Source organism: Suncus etruscus, chromosome 6, assembly GCF_024139225.1.
Source record: "Suncus etruscus isolate mSunEtr1 chromosome 6, mSunEtr1.pri.cur, whole genome shotgun sequence".
In the NCBI taxonomy this organism is placed as follows: Eukaryota; Metazoa; Chordata; class Mammalia; order Eulipotyphla; family Soricidae; genus Suncus; species Suncus etruscus.
In genome coordinates this window covers 121,266,695-121,287,109 of record NC_064853.1, presented here as the reverse complement: position 1 = coordinate 121,287,109, position 20,415 = coordinate 121,266,695, and the positions used below count along the sequence as shown (strand labels likewise).

The window sequence follows — 20,415 nt, the reverse complement described above, 5'->3', positions numbered from 1 at the left end:
TCTTGCTCCTCTGTGACCCTGACTCTAAATTGTTCTCAGCAAGGCTGTTCTCCCACACTAGTGATTTCAACTTCTATATCTGCCTCCCTGATCACTCTAACACCAAGCTTGGCCATTTTGGGCCTTGTTCTTTGATGCCAGGTCTTCATTCAGTGTGTCTGTCTACTTGACATTTCTTTCCCAGATTGCCTTTTTGGCCTCTGAAAGTCAGCATATCTGAGACTGCCTGAAATTAACTCATTCTCTATTGTCTATTTGTGTTAAACAACCTCTTTATCCACCCACACAAATTAGACACCATCCTCCTTTCTAATGACTCACAAATCATCTGGTCATGTCTATTGATTTCAAGTGTGAAATCATGTCAAGGCTGTCCTGGAGCAGCTCTAAAATCTACTTCCTTTTCTGTCACATACCCCCTCCATCATTAGTCTCATTTTCCATTTGCTTGGATAACTGCAATAGTCCCAACTTTAAAATCTACCTTTTGTCCTACTCCTCTAGTTTTGTCCTGGAGACATGGAGTCGACTGCCCCTGTGATGTGGTGAACTTCAATGCCCTTATTGACCACAAGATAGGGGAGGCAGCACTGTTGCTTCAGGTTTTCTTCCCCAGGCAGCTCTTCACCTTAGCCACCTCAACCATGTCTATCCCTTGGCTTTGTTCCTTTTTTTTTTTTTTTTTTCCTTGTCCTGAAGTGCTTTACTGAGTTATTTGGCTGGGGCAGGGAGACAGAAAGCTCAGACATGACCTCTACAGAGAATCCTTTCTTCTCTGCAGTGTCTTATTTTTTACTTGTGCATCAGCTATGCTGTGGTTCGTGCCTTATAGAAGGGTTTGTGGAAGGGCTTTTATTATAGGAGCTTCTCTCTCTATTTTCTCTCTTTCTCTTTCAGGCACTGCTTAGGGTACATGGTAGTGCCTAAAAGGGATTTGTAGATTGTATCCCCTCCAGCTGAGGATACAGGAAACTGGATCCAATGCTGCTATGAAACCATTAAAGAGAATGGTCCCAAGTCTGGGGGGAAATGCCATCATCATTAGGGGTCCCTATATACTTTTGTTACCATTGCTTTTGCTGGAAAAATTTAAGTGGCTTCCACACAAGATAGCAGATATCCCTGAGCCATTTCATATCTGTATGCCTGGGGTGAATGCCCCCAGAGGAATGCTGAGAGGCTACCTTTGAGTATTGGCAAAGATTAGCCCATCAAGTCTTTTCACAGGTAAGGAAGACTTCAAGGATGGAAATGCCTCTGGCCTGTGATTAGACTAGAGTTAAATCTAGATCACCTTACCTAAAAGGAAAATGTGGTACTATTTATGAGTTGATGTCAGCTGATGGGGAGACAGAAGCTTGGGGAAGCTTGTAGAAAATTTGTAGAGAGCCATGCTGAGCCCCCACACCAATTGCCTGTGCTGAGGTTTGCTTTGCAAGCAGAAGGATAAAAGCAGGGAGTATGAGTACCCAAATCTGAATCACCTGTCAGTCACCTGAGCCTATTTCCATCTCTGCCCAGTGGAAATAACAGCAGCATCTCCAAGGGGATGCCTGGAAAGTAAGTGAGACACAGGAGAAGCACCCCAATTGTATGGACCACCTCGAGTACTAGGGGTAGGTAGTCTAACTATTAGAAAAAAAAAGCAGGCACTAGAATGCCTGCGCAGAGCCTGGACCACTGGCCCCGCACTGCTGGGCATTAGACACAAAGCACTGTGGGAACTTTACAGAGCTGTGTAGGCAGCACTGGTCTGGGCATGCCTACCAGGGCATGAGAATGAGGACACCACTGTCCAGCCTAGCTCCAGGCTCCCCAAGAAGCTGTGTGGTGCCATCAGGAACGTATCTTGGCTTCAGAGGTGCTGTGGACCTTTGAAGAAGACAGACAGACCTGAATTATACTCTCCTTTCCACTGTCACTTCTTTGTGAATGTTTTTTTCAATGGAGACTGACTTGTTAAGCTAAAACTATAGAATATAGTGATAATAACTAGGGAATATATAACTATAGTACAGAAAATTGGGCATGGCTTTGGCCATCATGGCTGTCTGTGAAGGTTGCCAGGCCCTTTTTCCAAAGAACCTTCTGAAAGCCCTGGAGCAGACAGGAGGACAGGGAGAATGAAGGGTCACCTGGCCCTGAAGGAGAGGTTCTAAGGACTCAGCAGAAGCATTACAGTACCCTTCAACAGGACAGGAGAGGGTTAATGCTCAGGGCACCTCTGGGTCAGGCCTGAGTTCACTCAGGCCACACTTAGGATCATTCCTTGGACAACTCACTCTCTGATTTCTCTGTTCCTTGGCAGCAGACTAGTCCCTTTGGCTGTCCCCCCCCCCCCCCTCTTTTTCCCATACTTTCGACTGTGTGCACAGCTCTGCTGTGGTTTCATTATCTCCCTCTTCCAGAGCCCAGCTCAGGTTAGAGGCAGAAACTCAGTGACAGCAACTGGAGCTTTGAGTGGTCTCCTCCAACTGTGCCATTAGCAACGACACGTAGGAGCTAAGCCCAGAACTCAGCGCTGGGTGATCGCATGTGGCTCAGGCAAAGGGTTTCTTGGCCACTGAGCCTAAGTCTCAGCGTTGTTCCCTGCTGCGCGCCCTAAGTTGCTGGTGGCTTGTTCTAGGGGAGTAATAAGTATTGTTGTTCGGCAATTGTGTTGTTGAAATTCAGCTCCACTATGTCTGACAGTATTTATCTAAAATACTTTCCTTGGTGCGTGTTCAAGTTCCAGTAAACCGTGTCTTATTGTGCGACCTTTTCATTTCCCAGTGAAAAGGGATCAGCTCGTCAGATAAAAGCTACAAGCCGCAGTACAGGAAAAATGCGTGCTCAGAAAATCCAAGCATGATTGAAAACAAGATGTGTTAAATCAATGCGGTTTATCGCCTGCCTATTCCCGGCAATTGCTGTTCTAAGCTCATTCTGAACACTTTCTGGATGATAAAACTACCGTGTCAAGCCATCGCTGGGGTGGGGACAGGGGGAAATACGTTGATCAGACAGATGGGGGTACTCGGAGATCCTTAATAAAGCTTGTGGTCAGGACACTATGTGAAGAAATCTAAAGAACAATTATAGAAGGAATATGACTCCTATTAGAGCAGAAGCTATGTCGGTGGGGAGAAAATTATGGATTTCTCCCCTAAAAGTCCAAGAAGACTGAGTGTGTTGGCGTCCAATCCTTAAATGCCACCTTCCATTACCAAGCGAAAGCCATTCTTCTCTCCCTGTTCAAATGAATAAATCCAACTTTGAACCGTGATCATGAATGACCCAAATTAAAAAAAAAGAATCAACGTGAAAAAGATTGAATACTATCTCTCTCTATATATAGATATATCTGTATATATATATATATATATATATGTATATATACATACATATATATCTTGCAGAATTTTGAGTTTCTGTTTTCTAAGGAATTTAATTTTACCTTTCAACTTATATCTGGTTGAGATTATAAATGAAGGCAGAGAGGTTCTACCTGGTTCAAGCTCATCAGAGATGGTGACAGGGCAGGGTTCCCCATCAGCTGGGGTAAGATAAGGATACAGTCCAGGGTCCCTCATCACTACTGCCTCTCCAGTCACAAAGCCTGTGTCCCTGGGCTAAATCAGACTAGTGTGTTTCTGGAAGAAGCTCCCCTTTTTCCTTTTCCCCCATCTCACTAATTGTTCTGAAATGAGTTGTTAATGGGTCTTTACAGAATTTGTGGTTCTCTCTTATTACTCAACCAATTCAACTCTTGTGAGCCCAATTCAGAGCTTTGGAGGGGTTAGAAAGAGAAGTTTTCTGCTTCCCCCAGAGGTCAGGTTTGCTGTTTATTTGTGGGTGACTTTGAAGAAAAGGAAGGGCAGGGGGCCAAGTGGGGCTTCCAGATCTGGGATTCAACACATTGATATCCAGTTACATTCAAACAGTCATCCTGAAAAAGTGAATAAAGTGTTTTCAACAGGAGATTAGCCAATCTTCTCTGTGCCTCAGTTCCTGCCTTCCCTTCCCTCTCGGGAGCAGCGATCCCTAACTTTGTGTCAAGGTCACAAGGGAACCCGAGATCATTTATGCAAAACCCCTAAATATAAGTGTCTGGGCGTTAGGGCATGTGGAAAGTTACAAGCCCACATTATAGGACTTTGAACCTCTATCCATAAATCCCTGAAAGCAAGGATTTGGGGACCACTACTTTCAGGAGCCAGAAGTTTCCTATCTATAGATTCTGTCCAGTATATAGGATCACAGGAAATCTAATTAGAAAGTTCCATAGAAATCTACCAAGCTCAGTGAGCCTAAATAGTAATGTAGAAGGCTCAACTGGCACCAACCACAGCCCAGTAAATTCTTAGTGACTAAATTCTTTAGTGACACGGTGGAGTGATAGAACAATCATTTCAAGTTGACCCTTATTGTTCTAAGTCAGGGATCCTCAAACTTTTTAAACAGGTGGCCAGTTCACTGTCCCTCAGACAGTAGGGCTGGACTATAGGAAAACAATAGTGGGTACAGAGCTATAGTTTCAGGACCCTGCCTGAGACTGAGAGGGGGAGTAGAGAGACAGAGAGAAGGAGGGAGCCGAAGAGTGCGGAGCACACCCCACACATGTGCACTGAGGCCCTGGATGAGTTGGCTGCTAAACAGGATAGGCAACAGTGGTAAATCACCCAGTGGGCCAGATAAATGTCCTTGGCAAGCCACATGTGGCCAAAAGACCATAGTTTGATGACCCTGATCTAAGGTTTTTTTTTTTTTAATTTAGTTTTGGTTTTTGGGCCACATCTGATGATGATCTGGGGTTACTCCTGGCTATGCACTCAGAAATCACTCCTGACTTGGGGCACCAAGTTTTTAATTTTAAGATATTTGTATTATAACAAAAAATATGAAGTACATTTGTTTGTGCCTGCAAGGGGGAGGCTATAGATGGGAAATTAGAGATACTGGTAGAAAAAAGGTCACATTGGTGGTGGGATTGGTGTTTGAGCGCCAAAGCTTGAAATGACTATTTAATGCTTGAAATGACTATCATGAACAATTTGGTAACTCACGGTGTTATAATAAAATTGGTTTTTAATCTGCTCTTTCTTGGAGATGCCTTTGATTCATCAAAGTGTAAAGTGGTATAAACTTTAGGAAGACTGCTGAGGAAATAAATATATAAAAGGCATGAAATATGCCAGCACAGTGCTAGCCTAGGATGAACTGCGGTTTGATCCCCCAGCATCCCATATGGTCCCCCAAGCCAGGAGCGATTTCTGAGTGCATAAGGAGGAGTAATCCTTGAGTATCACCGAGTGTGGCTCAAAAACAAAAACAAAAACAAAAGGCATGAAATAAGTATGTCAACCGCTTAAAATAACCACTTCTAGTAAGATTTTTCAGACAGTGCAGGCCCCATCCACAGCTCTCCCTCTGGCACTGCACCTCTTGGCTGGGAAAGACATGTGTGTCTTCTTCATCTATCTAGGAATTTCTATCATGGGTGGTTCATTACAATACTTCTTAAATCAATGGAAATTTGAGGGGAGCTGGGTGAACCTCATATATCCACACTAATAGGAGAGTTGTTAGAAGAACTATAGTTATCCATATAATACAGTATATTATGGTCATTAAAAAGAATGAGGTAGATATCACCATGTATATAGTCTGTGTTTATGGGAAACAGTTGTGAAAAAATCTGAATGTATATATACTTAATAGCAAATATATTGGAGTGGGGCCTTCAGGGAACTTTCTTCTGTGTTTTGTTTTGTTTTTGGTTTTTGTCTTTTTACCCTTTTTTTGTATAATAAGTCTATATTACTATTAGATGTAGGAAAGCTGTAATGGCCATTTCCACTTGGACGGACACAAGTCCTTAATTCTTTCTTCCCTCTCCTTATGGCTTTTGCTTTTGGACAAGCAATTCTTTTCAAACATAGGCCCAGGCTTCACACTCCAGTGACATGCTAGGATGTTTCAGGAGTCCTCCATTTCCTCATCATGAATTTACTCCTTCAGGTTTTACCTGGCCCAGGCTCCTGGTCCCCATTAACCCCTATAGCCATGCATCAGCTTGGAGAGAACTGTTAACATTTGAGGCTCCAATGCTGGAGAAGATAGTACAGTGGTTAACCAGACATTTGCCTTGCACACAGCTGACCCAGGTTTGATCCCCAGCTTCCCATAGGGTCACCTGAGCAGAGTCAGGAGTCAACCTGAGCACAGTCAGGTATGGTCCCCAAATACAATATAAACCAAAACACAAGACACAGGCTGACCCATACATTGTAGACTGAATTGAGAAAGCTTTGTGCATTCGAAGCCAGTTTGGAAATCTTTCTCTTGGCTCCTGTTGGGGTAAGCCCTGCCTACCTTGGCTTTCTCCTTATACCCCTGGGGTTCAGCCACAACTTTCAGAGGCATCTCAGAGTCTCTTACTGATTCAGTCATGAGCTCGCATGCTCCTAGGACAGCACCATTGTGCTTTCAGCATATTTCTTTTTTGTTTGTTTGTTTATTTTGTTTGTTTGTTTTTGGGTCACACCAGCAGTATTCAGGGGTTACTCCTGGCTCTGCTCAGAAATCGCTCCTGGCAGGCTCAGAGGACCATGTGGGATGCCGGGATTTGAACCATGGATCTTCTGCATGCAAGGCAAACACCTTACCTCCATGCTATCTCTCCAGCCCCTCAGCATATTTCTTGATACAGGCCCCTGTCCTGCACTCCAGGACCTGGCTTTGAGTTTCTAGTAAGATTTCTCAGAGAGTGCAAGCCCCATCCACAGCTCTCCCTCTGGCACTGCACCTCTTGGCTGGGAAAGGCATGTGTGTCTTCTTCATCAGCCACATTGCTGGCGCTGTTCCTCTACTGGCCTCATTTTTGACTTACGAGTTGTAAAGCAAATCTCTCAGATAGGCTCCTGAAAGGAATGTGTTGACTCATTGCTGGCCTCTGCTTGTCTCCTGAGTGACCAGAATGATGGGCTGGGGTCAATAGTGCTTTCTTGGAACAGGAAGTCTCAACCTCACAGACAGAAGAACACCACAGTCCATCCGCAGTAGGTCACTTCCTTTGCATATGGCCGATGTGGATCCAATCCCTGTCATCCCTGAGCTCTGCCAAGAGTGATCCCTGAGTGCAGAACCAGGAGTATCCTGAGTATCCCAAGCTCTGACAACTCCCCCAAACACACACAAATCCCCAAACAAACTGATAAAAACAAACCCAAAAGAATATGCCACACGCCTGGCTGGGGGGCTGGGGGGCAGGCATCAACTGTGGCCTGGAGTTAAGGTAGGGAAAGCAAGCATCAGCTCAAAACTTGGGATACGAGGTGCTGGCTCATCCCTGCCTCTGCTTTGAGGCTTTATTTATGACTTGGCAGAGAGTCTAGATATTTGTTTGAATATAAAATAGCAATAGAGTATACATACTAACATTCTAATATCTGCATTTCTTTTTATTCCCAGTTAAAATGACATCATGTCACATAGCCATTAAAAGGGGAAATTAAAACCCCAGAAATATGTTTCCGCACTGCGATGAGTGCAGAGCTAAAGAAACAGGTGCCTCGTGCATAGAGACCCCCTACTCCAGCTCCCAGTGCACTTCCTCTGATTTTGGGAGGCAGAACTCACAGGTCCTTCTGTGAGACGCTAAGGAGGGAGAACTAAAGCAAACCCTTAAAAGAGGAAAAACTTCATTTTTGTGGTTGAAAATACCATCTTTTTTTTTTTTTTTTACTGTCTGATTTCAATATGCAAACAGATCTCCTTAGGAAGTTTTTCTCATCTGGGAAAGTGTGAGGTTCATTTCAGCAGCAGGGATAGGCAGGTGGCCCAGGGAAGCACACATGCGTATGGGCCTAGCATGGAGTCAGCCCTGTGATTCAGCTCACTCAGTAAATCTGTTTATATTCTGAAGGTTTTCCTCCTGAGTTTTGTGTTTGAACACTGGACAATGAGTAACCTTTAGTCTTTCTGCTCAGGGCATTTGTGAAATCAGAGAACAGTTCTGGTTAATTCTTTGGGATGGGGAAGGCACAAGGCACAAGGCCAATGAGGTTCAACTGCTTAAGCAACTCTAAGACCTTGACTGCAGTGGTCCTACAGGCCTCCCCCATTTCCCCTGATCCCCATCTAATTTGGGCAGCACCCCAGAAAGCATGCTGAACCCTGCCCAGCAAGCATCTGTGTCAAGGGACAGAGGTAGGCTTCTTAAGGATGTGTATTATGCTGTGGTTCTAGTGAAGCTTTATCAGAAATAGGAAAACAAATAGTCTGTCTCTCATTCACTCACTCACTCACTCACTCACTCACTCACTCACTCACTCACTCATTCAATCACACACACACACACACACACACACACACACACACACACACACACACACACACAGCTCTCACCTGCAGAGAGACCAGAGCCAGGATTCCTGAGTAGGAAAGAAGCAAATGCTAGGAGAGTGAGCTGAGCTCTGCAGGCCTTAAGCATGGCTGTCATTGCTTTCAACATTCTCCACAAGGGCTTAATATGGAATAAACCAAAGCACATGATGAGCACCAGAAACGGGTTGTTCATTACCTTGGATTTTTGTTTGTCTGTTTTTCAGGCACACCCAGCAGTGTTCAGAGGTTACTCTTGGCTCTGCATTCAGTAATCACTCCTAGTGGTGCTTGGGGACCGTAGGGGATGCTGGGGATCAAACTCAGGTCAGCCACATGCAAAACAGGTTCCCTACCCACTCTATTATCACTTTGAACCCCTTGGATGTTTTTATATGTTCATATTGGTCCCATTTTGTTCTTTTGACCTGTCCATGTCTTGGGGTGATCCCAAGTTTAAGAGGGTCCATGTTCTTGGCTTGCATTCTTCTTTGCCTTTCACAGTTTTATAGCTTCATCTTTCCTTTCAGCCTAAGATGCCCATGACTTTATTTGTGGTTCACTACGCCCAATTAATTTCTCTGCTAAATTCTAGGAATTATACCAAGTTTTTGGAGGAAAATTGATTAGGCCCCCGTTTCTGTGGTTACCTCTTAAGCCCAATGCTTGAGTCCAATGAGGCCGCTTTTCAGAAGGATTAACTTTCTATATTACATTCTTGCAGAGTAGATGTATGTCCCCGAGGCCCACTCTCCCACCGATGAAATAAATATACCATTCTTTCCGATTCCTCCCCATGCCCCTCGCTGTTGATTTTCAGAGTTTATGAATAGTCACATATTTATACAACTGGCCCCAAGTATACTACTTATTTTTCTTATGGTCTGTAATAACCTGTGTGAGGTTATTAAAGGGTGTGCAGGCGGCTTGTCAGGCTCAGTTTCTTATGTCATTACTTTATACAAGCAGGTCAAATTCCATCTCAGCAGCCACTTCCTGCTCAGAACCCCCTTTTCTCTGATTATAAATGTAATATATGTTCATTGTGGATTCAGGATACATTGCAGAAGGAAAAACACTTCTTAGAAATAACAACTATTAGGTATTCTCTTTCTCTCTCTCTCACCCTCTCTCTCTCTCTCTCTCTCTCTCTCTCTCTCTCTCACACACACACACATACACACACACCTTTCTTATACTATAGATTTGTTGGAAAAAGAGTAAATGATGATTGTTTTCCCTTCCTAGCTGTAGAGATTGGGTGTGTGACCCATAGGAAGGACCCTCCTCCTGAGCCCCAACCACTTTTCAGTCTCTTTTTCCCTTTGAAAGTCATATCCTGTATCAGATTGTGTCACCCACAAAGTCTTAGCTTGCTTTTTCTCTCCCTACTCAGTGCAGAGAAACCATCAGGCAACTTTGAATGTTGAGTAGTGAACTTGTTCCTGTGCATATTTATTTGTTTGTGTCTGTTTTGTCTGTATTGCGGGGTTCCACAGAAATAATCCCCCACTGAAATGGAGGTCAGGGATTTTAATATTGAAATATAAGTGTACAGAGCCAGTCATGAAGTCTTGAGCAATAAAAGCCTTTGTTTTTACTCTGTGAAACATTTGCTCTCATGTAGTAAGTATATACTTCCATTGACTAGATGCTTATTTCTGGTTGAATAATGGGTTTAATATGTTTAATTCAATTACTCATTGTAGCAGCAGAATGACTTCTGAGCTCTTTAACTATTAATTCTCTAACTTATTTGAATAGCTTCTTTTCCTTGTGGATATTTCGTGTCGAGCATTCTGCTGCACCTTATCCCTGTGGCCAGAGAAACCCCCTTTCCTCGCCCCATACACCAGTCAGTCACTCAGTTAAACATCCTGGGGTCTTGATAGAGTAGGAATTAATACCTCGTGCAAACAACTGTTGGGTGAATTAACGATTCAAATTTTATTGGCGCCATAGACTGAAACATTGACACCAAGAAGTAGAATTTTCAGGATGCTGAAATATGTCCTCAGATAGTCAAATGTATCATTTAATTGTCATAAAAGCTATTTTTATGGTTAAACATCTTTGATGGCAATTAGGGTTATGATTGGGGAGTGGTTGTGATCTATTTCTCAGGTCTTTTTCAAGTTCCTCTCATGCATTTTATGATTAAATACCCCTGGATTTTATGACTAACCGCTTCCCCATATAAAGAGTTCTGTGGCTTTCTCTCTACAAGTCTAATTTGAAAAAAAATTCTTCTCCAGGGTTTAGAAAGTAATTCATAAAATGGGAGGAATGATAAATATTGTGCCTTAACTCATATACTAGTAGGGAGAAAGAGATTTAGTACACCTGGGTGTAATTTCCGTTAATTTCCACAAGAGACAAGTTGAAAGTTTACTGTTTGGAAGGTGTGGGAGATGACTACATCTCTTATTTGCAAAAATGATTACATTATCTTAAATGAAAATGCTACTCTATTAGCAACCTCAATAAGCATTGCATTTGGGGAAAGAATCTTTTTAATAAAAAGTTACCTGAAGTTCACTCCAACTTAAGATACACAAGTGAGGAAAAAGTACTTACTCTGATTTATGTTTCTTTTGGAGGTGTAATTATTGGCTTTTTACTCACCTATGTAAAACAATGTACTTTTGTAAATGGATTTCTGGCCACTTTATACAGCCTTTTTTCTCTCTCTTTTTTTCTTACATAAAAAGTAAGCACTGTCAATCAAGGAATTTTAAGGTTTATTTCCTCTTTAGAAATGATTGATAGCCTTTTAGATTTACAAGTTGACAAGTTAAAGGGTTCTATTGGTATAATTATGTACTAAATTCACAGTCTTTCAATTTAAATGTCCTTTTAAAACCACAAGATTATCATACCTGTATTTTGAAAAGTGGGCCAGTCAGTTTGGGCTGGTGTACAAATTGCTTCCATTAGCCTTGGGACCCATTTGAATTCAATACAGTTTTTTTAAAGTTAGTGCTAGTGCAAATCTTACTTTGAAAATTTAGGTTAATGCATTTTTAAGTGAAGCAAGTGGTAACTTGTTTTCTAATGTATAGCTCAATGTCAGAACTGCAGTCTTTTATTCAGTATGGGGGAGATGGCATGGTCATACTAAGAAGGGAGGCAGCACCCCAACCCCCATTGAGAGGATTTGGGGGACCAAGAGGGTGGGCCCAAGCTGAAGGAATCTGGCCTCTTGCAAAGGCTTCCAACCTGGAGAGCCTGAGTCCGCTTTAGCTATACTTTGTTTCAGGGTACTGTGAGAGAGGGTGGCAATGTGGGATCTCCAAATACCACTAAGCTTTCCTGTTTACTGACCTCACAGAGGCTGATATTTCTCCTGAAGTTAGGCTGATGTTGAGATGGGAGGGGTGTGTGTCTCAGGTCAGGTATTGGCAGTGCCTGGGAGCTTCATGCTGATCACCTAGCAGGAATGTCTTGTCCTTACTGGTGTTTACTATGTAGACTCACTCATAAACCCTGCAGTATTTCCATTCAGCTCCTCACTCAAGAAAATCCTCAAACTAAATGGTCGTGGGATGGGCCAGCAGAGCAAAAGAAAAAAACAGTGTCTTGAATTCTTGAAGATTGGGGGTATCATAGCGGCCTTGTGAAGGGAGCAGAAGTACTAAGAACCAATGACAGTTCTGCATAGGATCCCTTCTATGAATCCATTCAAAGACAATGTTGGGGTCATGTTCACTTGCATCCAGGGTCCATGTGTTTGTGTCCTGGCTTTGGAAATGGCTCTGACTGTGCGGCTTCTTCCTTACAGCTCTGAATGAACCCACCATTGACTATGGTTTCCAGAGGTTACAGAAGGTCATCCCGAGACACCCTGGCGACCCTGAACGTTTGCCAAAGGTAAAGATGCTTCTTTGCATCGTGGCTTCTGGGAATGATGGGAAGCAGGAAGTTCTCCCATGGATTCAAGTGAACCCAAAGGTGTGCTGGGTTTTAAACAGTTAACAGTGGTGCCTACAGAAGCGCTTGCTGTGCATCCCAAGTTGTGGGCTCCCTTCTTTCGTCAACATTTACAATCTGTGCTCAAGGCCACATGGAAACCACTGGCCTATGATGGCCACTTTCTACCCATAAGGCCAGAACTCTACAGAAACCCAGCAGAAGAGCTGGCAGTGGATCCGGTAAGACAGAACCTTGCCTGGTATCAGCCTGGTGGCATATGGCACCAGTGAGACAGGAGCCACTCATGGGTTAGAGAAAGGCAGGTTGCAGCCATGCTCCTGTACATGATGCTGTCCCACATAGCAGGATTGTTTTCCATGGCAGATCTGTGTAGATCAGGACTGGGTAACTTGAGTTGCTTGAGGACCAAGAACTCTGCAGAACTTGTGGGAGCTTGCACCCTGCATCTCTACTGTAGGAGAATGAGAGGTTCCATCTGTCACAGGCAGCCCACATCCATGACGACTTGGAGAAGATGCCCAGTGCAGAGAAGGCAGAGCTGCCAGGCACAGTGGCTGGTAGGGGGTTGGCATGTCACTCACAGGTGTCCCCCTCCCAGCCCCTCACTTTCCCCTCCTCCCTCTCAGCAAGTCTCCTCACGTGTGGCTTCTGAGAACACAGAGGTCTGACATGGAGTCCTTCCTGAACAGCCACCCTCATTGTGTTTGGCCTAGGCTTTACCAGGGTAATTTGCCACTATAAGCCTAGTCTAGGAGTAAGTTCTCATGACCCCTAGTCTGCGGTGGGGACAGTCACACATAACTCTACTGTGTATTCTTCACCCCCAGCAAGCACTTCCTGGGAGTATTTTCTGAGGGTGATGTGGGGAGAGGGAACAGGAAGTAGGGAGTCAGGGGGAACAGGGAAGTGAGGGGTCTGGCCTGACCCTTGTCAGTATGTCTATGCTGGCATCTGCTCTTTCTCCAGATGGTGGAGAGGAGGGGAATTTCAGTGGGGAAGGAACTCAAAATCTGGCAGCTCCTGGCTAAGCCCTGGGTCCCATTTTGCTTTTCCTTAGCTCATTTGGGTCTCCATCATCTCCTTCTCCCTATCATCCTGACATGGCACTCTCTGCTGTCAAGGTCACACAGCAAAGATTTGCCAGTAGAATAGAGTGGTGGTGATTGCTGAGTCACAGCAGATTCCTTCAGATCTCTGAAGTTTGGGGATTTTCAGCCATGCAGTGAAGGACAGTGATGGTACCAGAATTTAAGGTGGGGAGACTGGCAGACTCAGGTCCATACTGGGTTCTCTGGTTGTTCAAGAACAGCTTCATTTAAAGATCGAAGTACTTTTTTTGTTCCTAAAGAAGAGGCAATGGTAGTAAAAGAGTCTCAAGGCATGTACAGTCACTTTGTAAAACATCTGTGAAGTTGCATGAAATGGTCAGACATGTTGGTCATGAGACCAGAGCACTTGTCTGCACTGGCATGTGTAACTGGGTCCCTGGCAGTCGATGGTGAACCCCCCAGAAGCTGCTTCCTGGATATGGGGCAATTGTTTGGGGTAACAGTTGCTACCAAGGAAACCCCCACATATTCCACTGCCAAGCCCTTGTGCAGCAAGCACCCTAGAATCCAACTGATGTGGCTCATTTAATGCTCCCACTAATCCTCTGTCCATCCATTGTAGGGAGATGGATGCTTGGGGCTCTGCCTTTCTCCAAATTTTGGCCTGTGTTTGTCCAACAGGAGAGATGGTGTTTGAGTGAGTTGTAGACCACACACCTCACAAAACAAACCCCACTTTATTGAACCCATGTGTTTGTGAATAGACAAAGCTAGATTCATAAGCCACCCACATATTCTCCCCAGTGAAACTGCTCCCAGGGCCAAGCAGACAGCTCTCCACAATAATATGCCTTTGTATGATGGCTGGTTCTCTCTCAAAGTGCTTGTGCACACTCATTTTTATGAGCTCCCCACTCACAAGAAGCCAGGAACAGGCCATGTCCCGCACATCCCTGAGAAGGCTGGTCTCTCTGGATGGCTTTGCCCCTGAAAGCAAAGCACTAATGCAAGTTGCTGTATACAGAAGTTGTAGCTGCTGTAATTCTGCCAACCCCAGATGCTTTTTGGTTTCTTTTTTCATATGTGCTCAGAGGAAAAGGGCAATTTTAGTTGTGATTCGCTAATATTCTGTTCAGTTGGGATAACCTGCCTTTTTTTCCAGAGCCTGGCAGGAGGAGCATGAGTTTGTGCTGACTTGGGGGCAAAGGGTGACCTTTCATCTAATGGAAAGGTGCAGGGCTGGAAAACCTCAGAAGCCTAGAGACATGAAATGCATAAGGCCAGCCAGTAGCCCTGAGCAATACTTGGCTGACCAGAGACAGAGTCGTCCTCCCATAGGCTGGACAAGCCCACAAGTATGACTGAGCTACACAGGCACTCAAAGACCCCATGTGTTCCTGCAGCCCTTCTTCAGGCCCACTCTGCACCCTCAGGAGAGACACACATGGGAACTGAATGCAAGCAGCTGTCTCTTCACAGTTGGTCCCATCTTTCGTGTACCCACGAATGCTGAGCATCACTAATGATGAGGCACACACACCCTTGGCTCCGCTCTGTGCATACAAACTCCAGTCTGAGATCATGTGGGCAAAGGTGGAAGTATCCTTCCACTGGTCAGAGGTCAGTAGGTACTGCCCAGCCTCTGATAAACCTAACCATTGGCCAGGACTAACTCACATTTGAACCTTGATCCTGAAGGCCCCATCTCCTGGGAAAACTACTCTGACCTGCCCTGTGCCCCTGCCAGCCTGTTCTCAGCTCCCCTCAACAGGGTGGGCCTTGGACCGCCCTGCACCAGGCCTGGTCCCCCTCTAAGGACCAAGCCCACGTTTAGAGAAAACCACATGGTTTGAGAAAAGTAACAAAGGCAGCATTTGTGTATTTTGCTTTATGGAGCTGAAAATATCTGGTAAATTGATCCAGTGGGAGTAATAAATACACATTACTTTATCTTGTTCTTCATGTCCCATACCCCTGAGCCTCGATAGAACAACACCACTTAATAGACTTAAAAAAGAGTAATTACACTCATTGGTTGTGTGATTTTTCAGCCCTCCCAGCCCTGCCTGACCTTCTAATTTAGCTCACCGTGTCTAACTAATGCATTTATATTCATCTTTTATGAAGCATGTATGGTACAGAATTGACTTTGCCGCCTTCCCCTAGAACTGGCTTCTAGTCTGGTTAGTAGTGAGGAAGGAGCGCAGGCACCATTTGTCTCTATACATTTGTTCACACGTATAGACAGCCGCATATGGGGCTTACTGCATTTTTCATCCTTTATGAAACATAATAAAAAAGTATTTATTACATTTTTTACTTTAAAGCTTTTATACATTCTAGCATTATTTACAGCTAAACATGCGGGCAAAAGATGCGAGTGTTTTTAGAATGATTACTGCTAATGTTTCTGCTTGTCACAAGTGCTTAAATTTTCCTGCACTTTGTCTAAAAACTTAGTACAGTTGCCTTTTAAGAACAACACATTTAAAAGATCTTGCAAGTCAGATTTGCAAACACTGCTGACAGTTTGTGATGAATGATATTGCAAAATTTGTAAGATGGCTGTCATCCCACACTGCTGACATATTAAGGCACAGATTTAAGAAATGCCAGGGTCACCATCCCCAGCCGGAACCCCAAACGGACTGCCATCAGACCTCGAAACCCAAGAGCATATACACACACCAATTTCTCCCACCCAGGGCTTCTCTCCCTGCTTCCCCCTCAGCCTGGAACCCAATTGTTCTCTGTGCATTTCCCTCACCATATGGCCTCCTCATTACCATACACTAAGAGTCCATATGGGAAACTTGTGAAATGAACTGTATTCATTTTAACTGCCAGATGAGCAGCCTTGTGCTTTGCAAGCTTAGCTTAAGTCATCTGCTGTCTTCATGTTGTTATGGCAACACAGCACCAATAAAAAATTCTAATCTACTGTAAGTGATCACAGTATTTTAAGTGCTTGCCTCTAACTGCCCTCCAAGGGGGAGGTGGGGAGGGCTCCTAAGTGCCCCGAGAGCCCAGGGGTGCTCTTCATTCCAGCAGGTGTCAGGAAGGAGGTGCTGGTGTGATTCTGGGGGTGAATGGAGCCAGGATAGACACTTTGGTGGAGGGTAGAAGGCCAAGGGCCAGAGGGGACCTTATGGAAAGCAGATACCTAAAACTATAGTTGTTTCTGGGATGAGTAGGCCATGTGGGTCCTTGTGGCAGCTCTCCCCTTTTCTTTTGTTGCTTTGGACCCACACCTGGCAGTCCTCGGTACTTATTTCTGGCTCTAACTCAGCGGTCACACTCTGCAGGGCTCCTAGAACACTATAGGATGCTGGGAATTGAACCCGGTAGGCAGTGTGCCTTCCCCATTGTACTATCTTTCCAAACCCAGCATCTCTTTCCTTTGGCAAGCAAACTGAATCTCAGCACTTATGAGCCTGCTCTTCTGGTAGGCGGGAATCCAGTCCTGTCCAGCCCCCTTTGCTAATTAAGAGTACCTTAAAGTAATGGAAGTAGGCAGCCGCAACCTCTAGCATAAATCATTTTCACCTCTGCGGGGCCCGTGATAGGTTGCATTTCTGTGACTCGATCTGTATTGAAAGTGAATGTTTATAGTCTCAGTTCATCAGTTCACATTAGCCTCATGCTGAATATTTAAACACAGAACAATTTGAACACACCATGAAGGAAGACAGTGACTGCACTTTCATTTGGAGCAGCAAGGGCTCATCTAATAATAATTTAGTAAATCAGCCATTTAGTGGGCTCGGTTGTGCTCCGCACTGTGCCAAATAGTATTCGGCTCAACTCCGTGCAGCCCTGAAATTCTGACTCTCCTCTCAGGCACTGTTTTTGCTCCATGGAGAGAGGAGGAGATTCCCCCCAAGCCACCATCTCTGAAGAGCATTCGTGTTTAGTGATTTTTCATAAATATGGAGCCGGGGCCAATGAGAACTAGAGCTGGCTGTCTACAATGTATTCTAATTAGGCCTTTATTGTTGGCATTTTTATGCAAAGTCAATCGGGGATTCAAAAACTTGTATCACTGAAAATTCAAATCAGAAATCTTTCATTATCTGGAAGGGGCTGATTCGTGGCTTCTGCTGAGAAAGGAGCCCCTAATTCAGAGTCTATTCCCTAAGTCGTGTGCCTGTCCACCTGTACTCAGGGCTGACTCCTGACTCTGTGCTCATGGATTCCTCCTGGTGGTGCTTGGGTCGCCCTGTAGGTTGCCAGAGATTATTGAACATGGTTGGCTGTGTGTGTGTGTGTGTGTGTGTGTGTGTGTGTGTGTGTGTGTACAGAGTTCTCTAAGAAGGGGGTCCCCACAGAAAATGGAGTTCTTACTTCCCTACTCACTTTCCCTTTGGCAGACTTCTTTTGCCATAAGCTGTTTCCTTCTCTTTCCTGTTAACACATTCTTTTTAGACCAGAAGAAATGGAAAGCTAGAGATGATGTACCCCTTGGCTGGTCCCTTCAGTTCCTTCTTAGGGTTTGGTCAACAAGGTCGCATCTCAGACTACGTACATCAAGTTTCCGCTGTACGCTGGACTTCGGGTAAACACCCGTCACTGGTGTTTGCTGGAAATATTAGAAACATTATCAATATCCTCATTTGCTAAGCAGTAGCTGTCTGTTGAACTGGTCACAGGCTTCTCACCCAGCCTCCCAAAGAAGGGAACAGTCCAGTATTGACCCTGCCAGTAAGTGGCGGAGTATGTATGGATTGGAGCCAGCTCCATCGCAGAGTCCCTGAGCTCGGCTTCCTAGAATTCTGAACAAGGACAGTATGTATGGGGGTGGGCTGGGGTGGAAATCCTTATCCTTAGAGTCATTCCTGGAGCTTGGGGGAAAATTGCAGGAGGCAGGAGCAATGGTATTTGGGGTGGATGCACATGGCTGAGCCAAAGAAACATGAAGAACTGTGCTCTCTATGCTAGAGATGAGCACTGACTGTAACTGCCCAGATTTCTGGGTCCTCTGTGAGCCTTGACTTTCTATCCCACACAAGCCATACAGGAGGAGCATATTGAGCATAATTATGCCTCTGCCTTCCGACTCATCACCAGGAGAGAACTAAGGGTGAACTTAGCCTGTCTCCCCATGGAGTCCAACCTTCCCTTCCAGATCCATAGGCAGGGACAGGCAACCTTCAGCCAGGTTCATGAGCAATAGTCCCAGCACGAGCCCCAAAGGTCTTCAGGCAGGACTGAAGGCAAGGTTAGAGATGGGGCTGAGCAGATCAGAGGGAGGCATCTGGGTGGATCTAAAAACTGGGTTTGGGGTATAGAGCTGTTGGAGGGGCTGGAGGTAAGGCTGAGATAGGACTATAGTTATGTTTGGAGGGCAGGTCTGAAAGCAGGTCTAAGAGCAGGCTTTAATTTTTTTCTTTTTATTTATTAAAAATAACATGATTGATTTGGGGCCGGAGAGATAGAATGGAGGTAAGGCGTTTGCCTTCCATGCAGAAGGACGGTGGTTCAAATCCTGGCATCCCATATGGTCCCCTGTGCCTGCCAGGGGCGATTTCTGAGCATAGAGCCAGGAGTAACCCCCGAGCTCTGCTGGGTGTGACCCAAAAACCAAAAAAAAAATAGCATGATTGTATTTAGATTTTAGTCATAAAAAGAACACCCCCTGGGGCTGGAGCAGTGGTTCAGTGGTAGGGCATTTGCCTTGCACAAAGCTGACCTAGGATGGACCGTGGTTCTATCCCCTGGGTTCCCTTCATCAGTGCAGCATTCCCATCACCAATGTCCCCAATCTCCCTCCTGCCCCCCTGCCACCTGTGTTTGAGACAGGCATTCTACTTTTCTACTTTTATTGACATTGTCATCATAGTTGTCAGTGTAGTTATTTCTCTAACTTCACTCACTACTCTTTGTGATGAGCTTCATATCACGAGCCAGTCCTTCCAGCCCTCATCTCTATTATCACTGTGCATTATTACAATAATGTCTTTTATTTTTCTTAAAACTCATATTTGAGTGAGACTATTCTGTGTGTCTCTTCCTCTGACTTATTTCACTCAGCATAATAGATTCCATGTCCATTTATGTATAGGAAAATTTCATGACTTCATCTCTCCTGACAGCTGCATAATATTCCATTGTGCATTTGTACCACAGTTTCTCTAGCCATTCATCTGTTGAAGTGTATCTTGGTTGTTTTTAGAGTCTGGCTATTGTAAATAGCGTTGCAATGAATGTAAGTCTGAGGAAGAGATTTTTGAATTGTATTTTTGTGTCCCTAGGAGTGGTATAGCTGGATCATATGGGAGCTCAATTTCCAGTTTTTTGAGGAATCGCAGTATTGTTTTTCATAAAGAGTGGACCAGACAGCTTTCCCATGAAACAGTGAATGAGAGTTCCTTTCTCTCCACATTTCTGCCAGCACTGACTATTCTTGTTCTTTGTGATATATGCTAGTTTCTGTGACATGAGATGGTACCTCATGTTGTTTTTATTTCCATGTCCTGGATGATTAGTGATGTGGAGCATTTTTTCATGTGATTTTTGGCCATTTGTATTTCTTCTTTGAGAAAGTGTCTGTTCATTTCCTCTCCCATTTTTGATGGGGTTAGATTTTTTTTTCTTGTTAAGTTCTGTCAATACCTTGTATATTTTTGATATTAGCCCTTTATCTGATGGGTATTGAGTGAATAGATTTTCCCTTTCTGTGGATGGCTTTTGTCTCTTAGGCACTATTTTTATTAAGGTGGAGAAGCTTCTCAGCTTAATATAGTCCATCTGTTTATCTCTGCTTCCACTTGTTTGGAGAGTGTTGTCTCCTCCTTGAATATGCCTTTAGTCTCAATATCATTGAGTGTTTTCCTATGTGTTGCTCTCTATGCCTTATGGTTTCAGATCTGATATCAAGGTCTTTAATTTATTTGGATTTGACCTTTGCGCATAGTGTTAGATGGAGATCTGAGTTTGCTTTTTTGCAAGTGGCTGACCAGTTCTGCCAATACCACTTGTTGAAGAGGCTTTTCTTGCTCAATTTTTCATTTCTTGCCCCTTTATCAAAGAGTAATTGCTTGCATATCTGGGGGCAATTCTAAGAGCAGAT

General features: G+C 44.3%; 1 protein-coding gene across 3 annotated transcripts in view; it reads left to right on the top strand.

Moving 5' to 3' along the window:
* The window catches only part of EBF1 (EBF transcription factor 1), a 368,807-nt gene that overhangs the window by 327,516 nt on the left and 20,876 nt on the right, over nt 1-20,415 (top strand). For all 3 annotated transcript variants that reach the window (XM_049775713.1, XM_049775712.1, XM_049775711.1), the window contains exon 11: nt 12,146-12,234. In XM_049775713.1, coding sequence (XP_049631670.1) covers nt 12,146-12,234 — 89 coding nt within the window. The remainder of the gene's footprint in view (nt 1-12,145; nt 12,235-20,415) is intronic.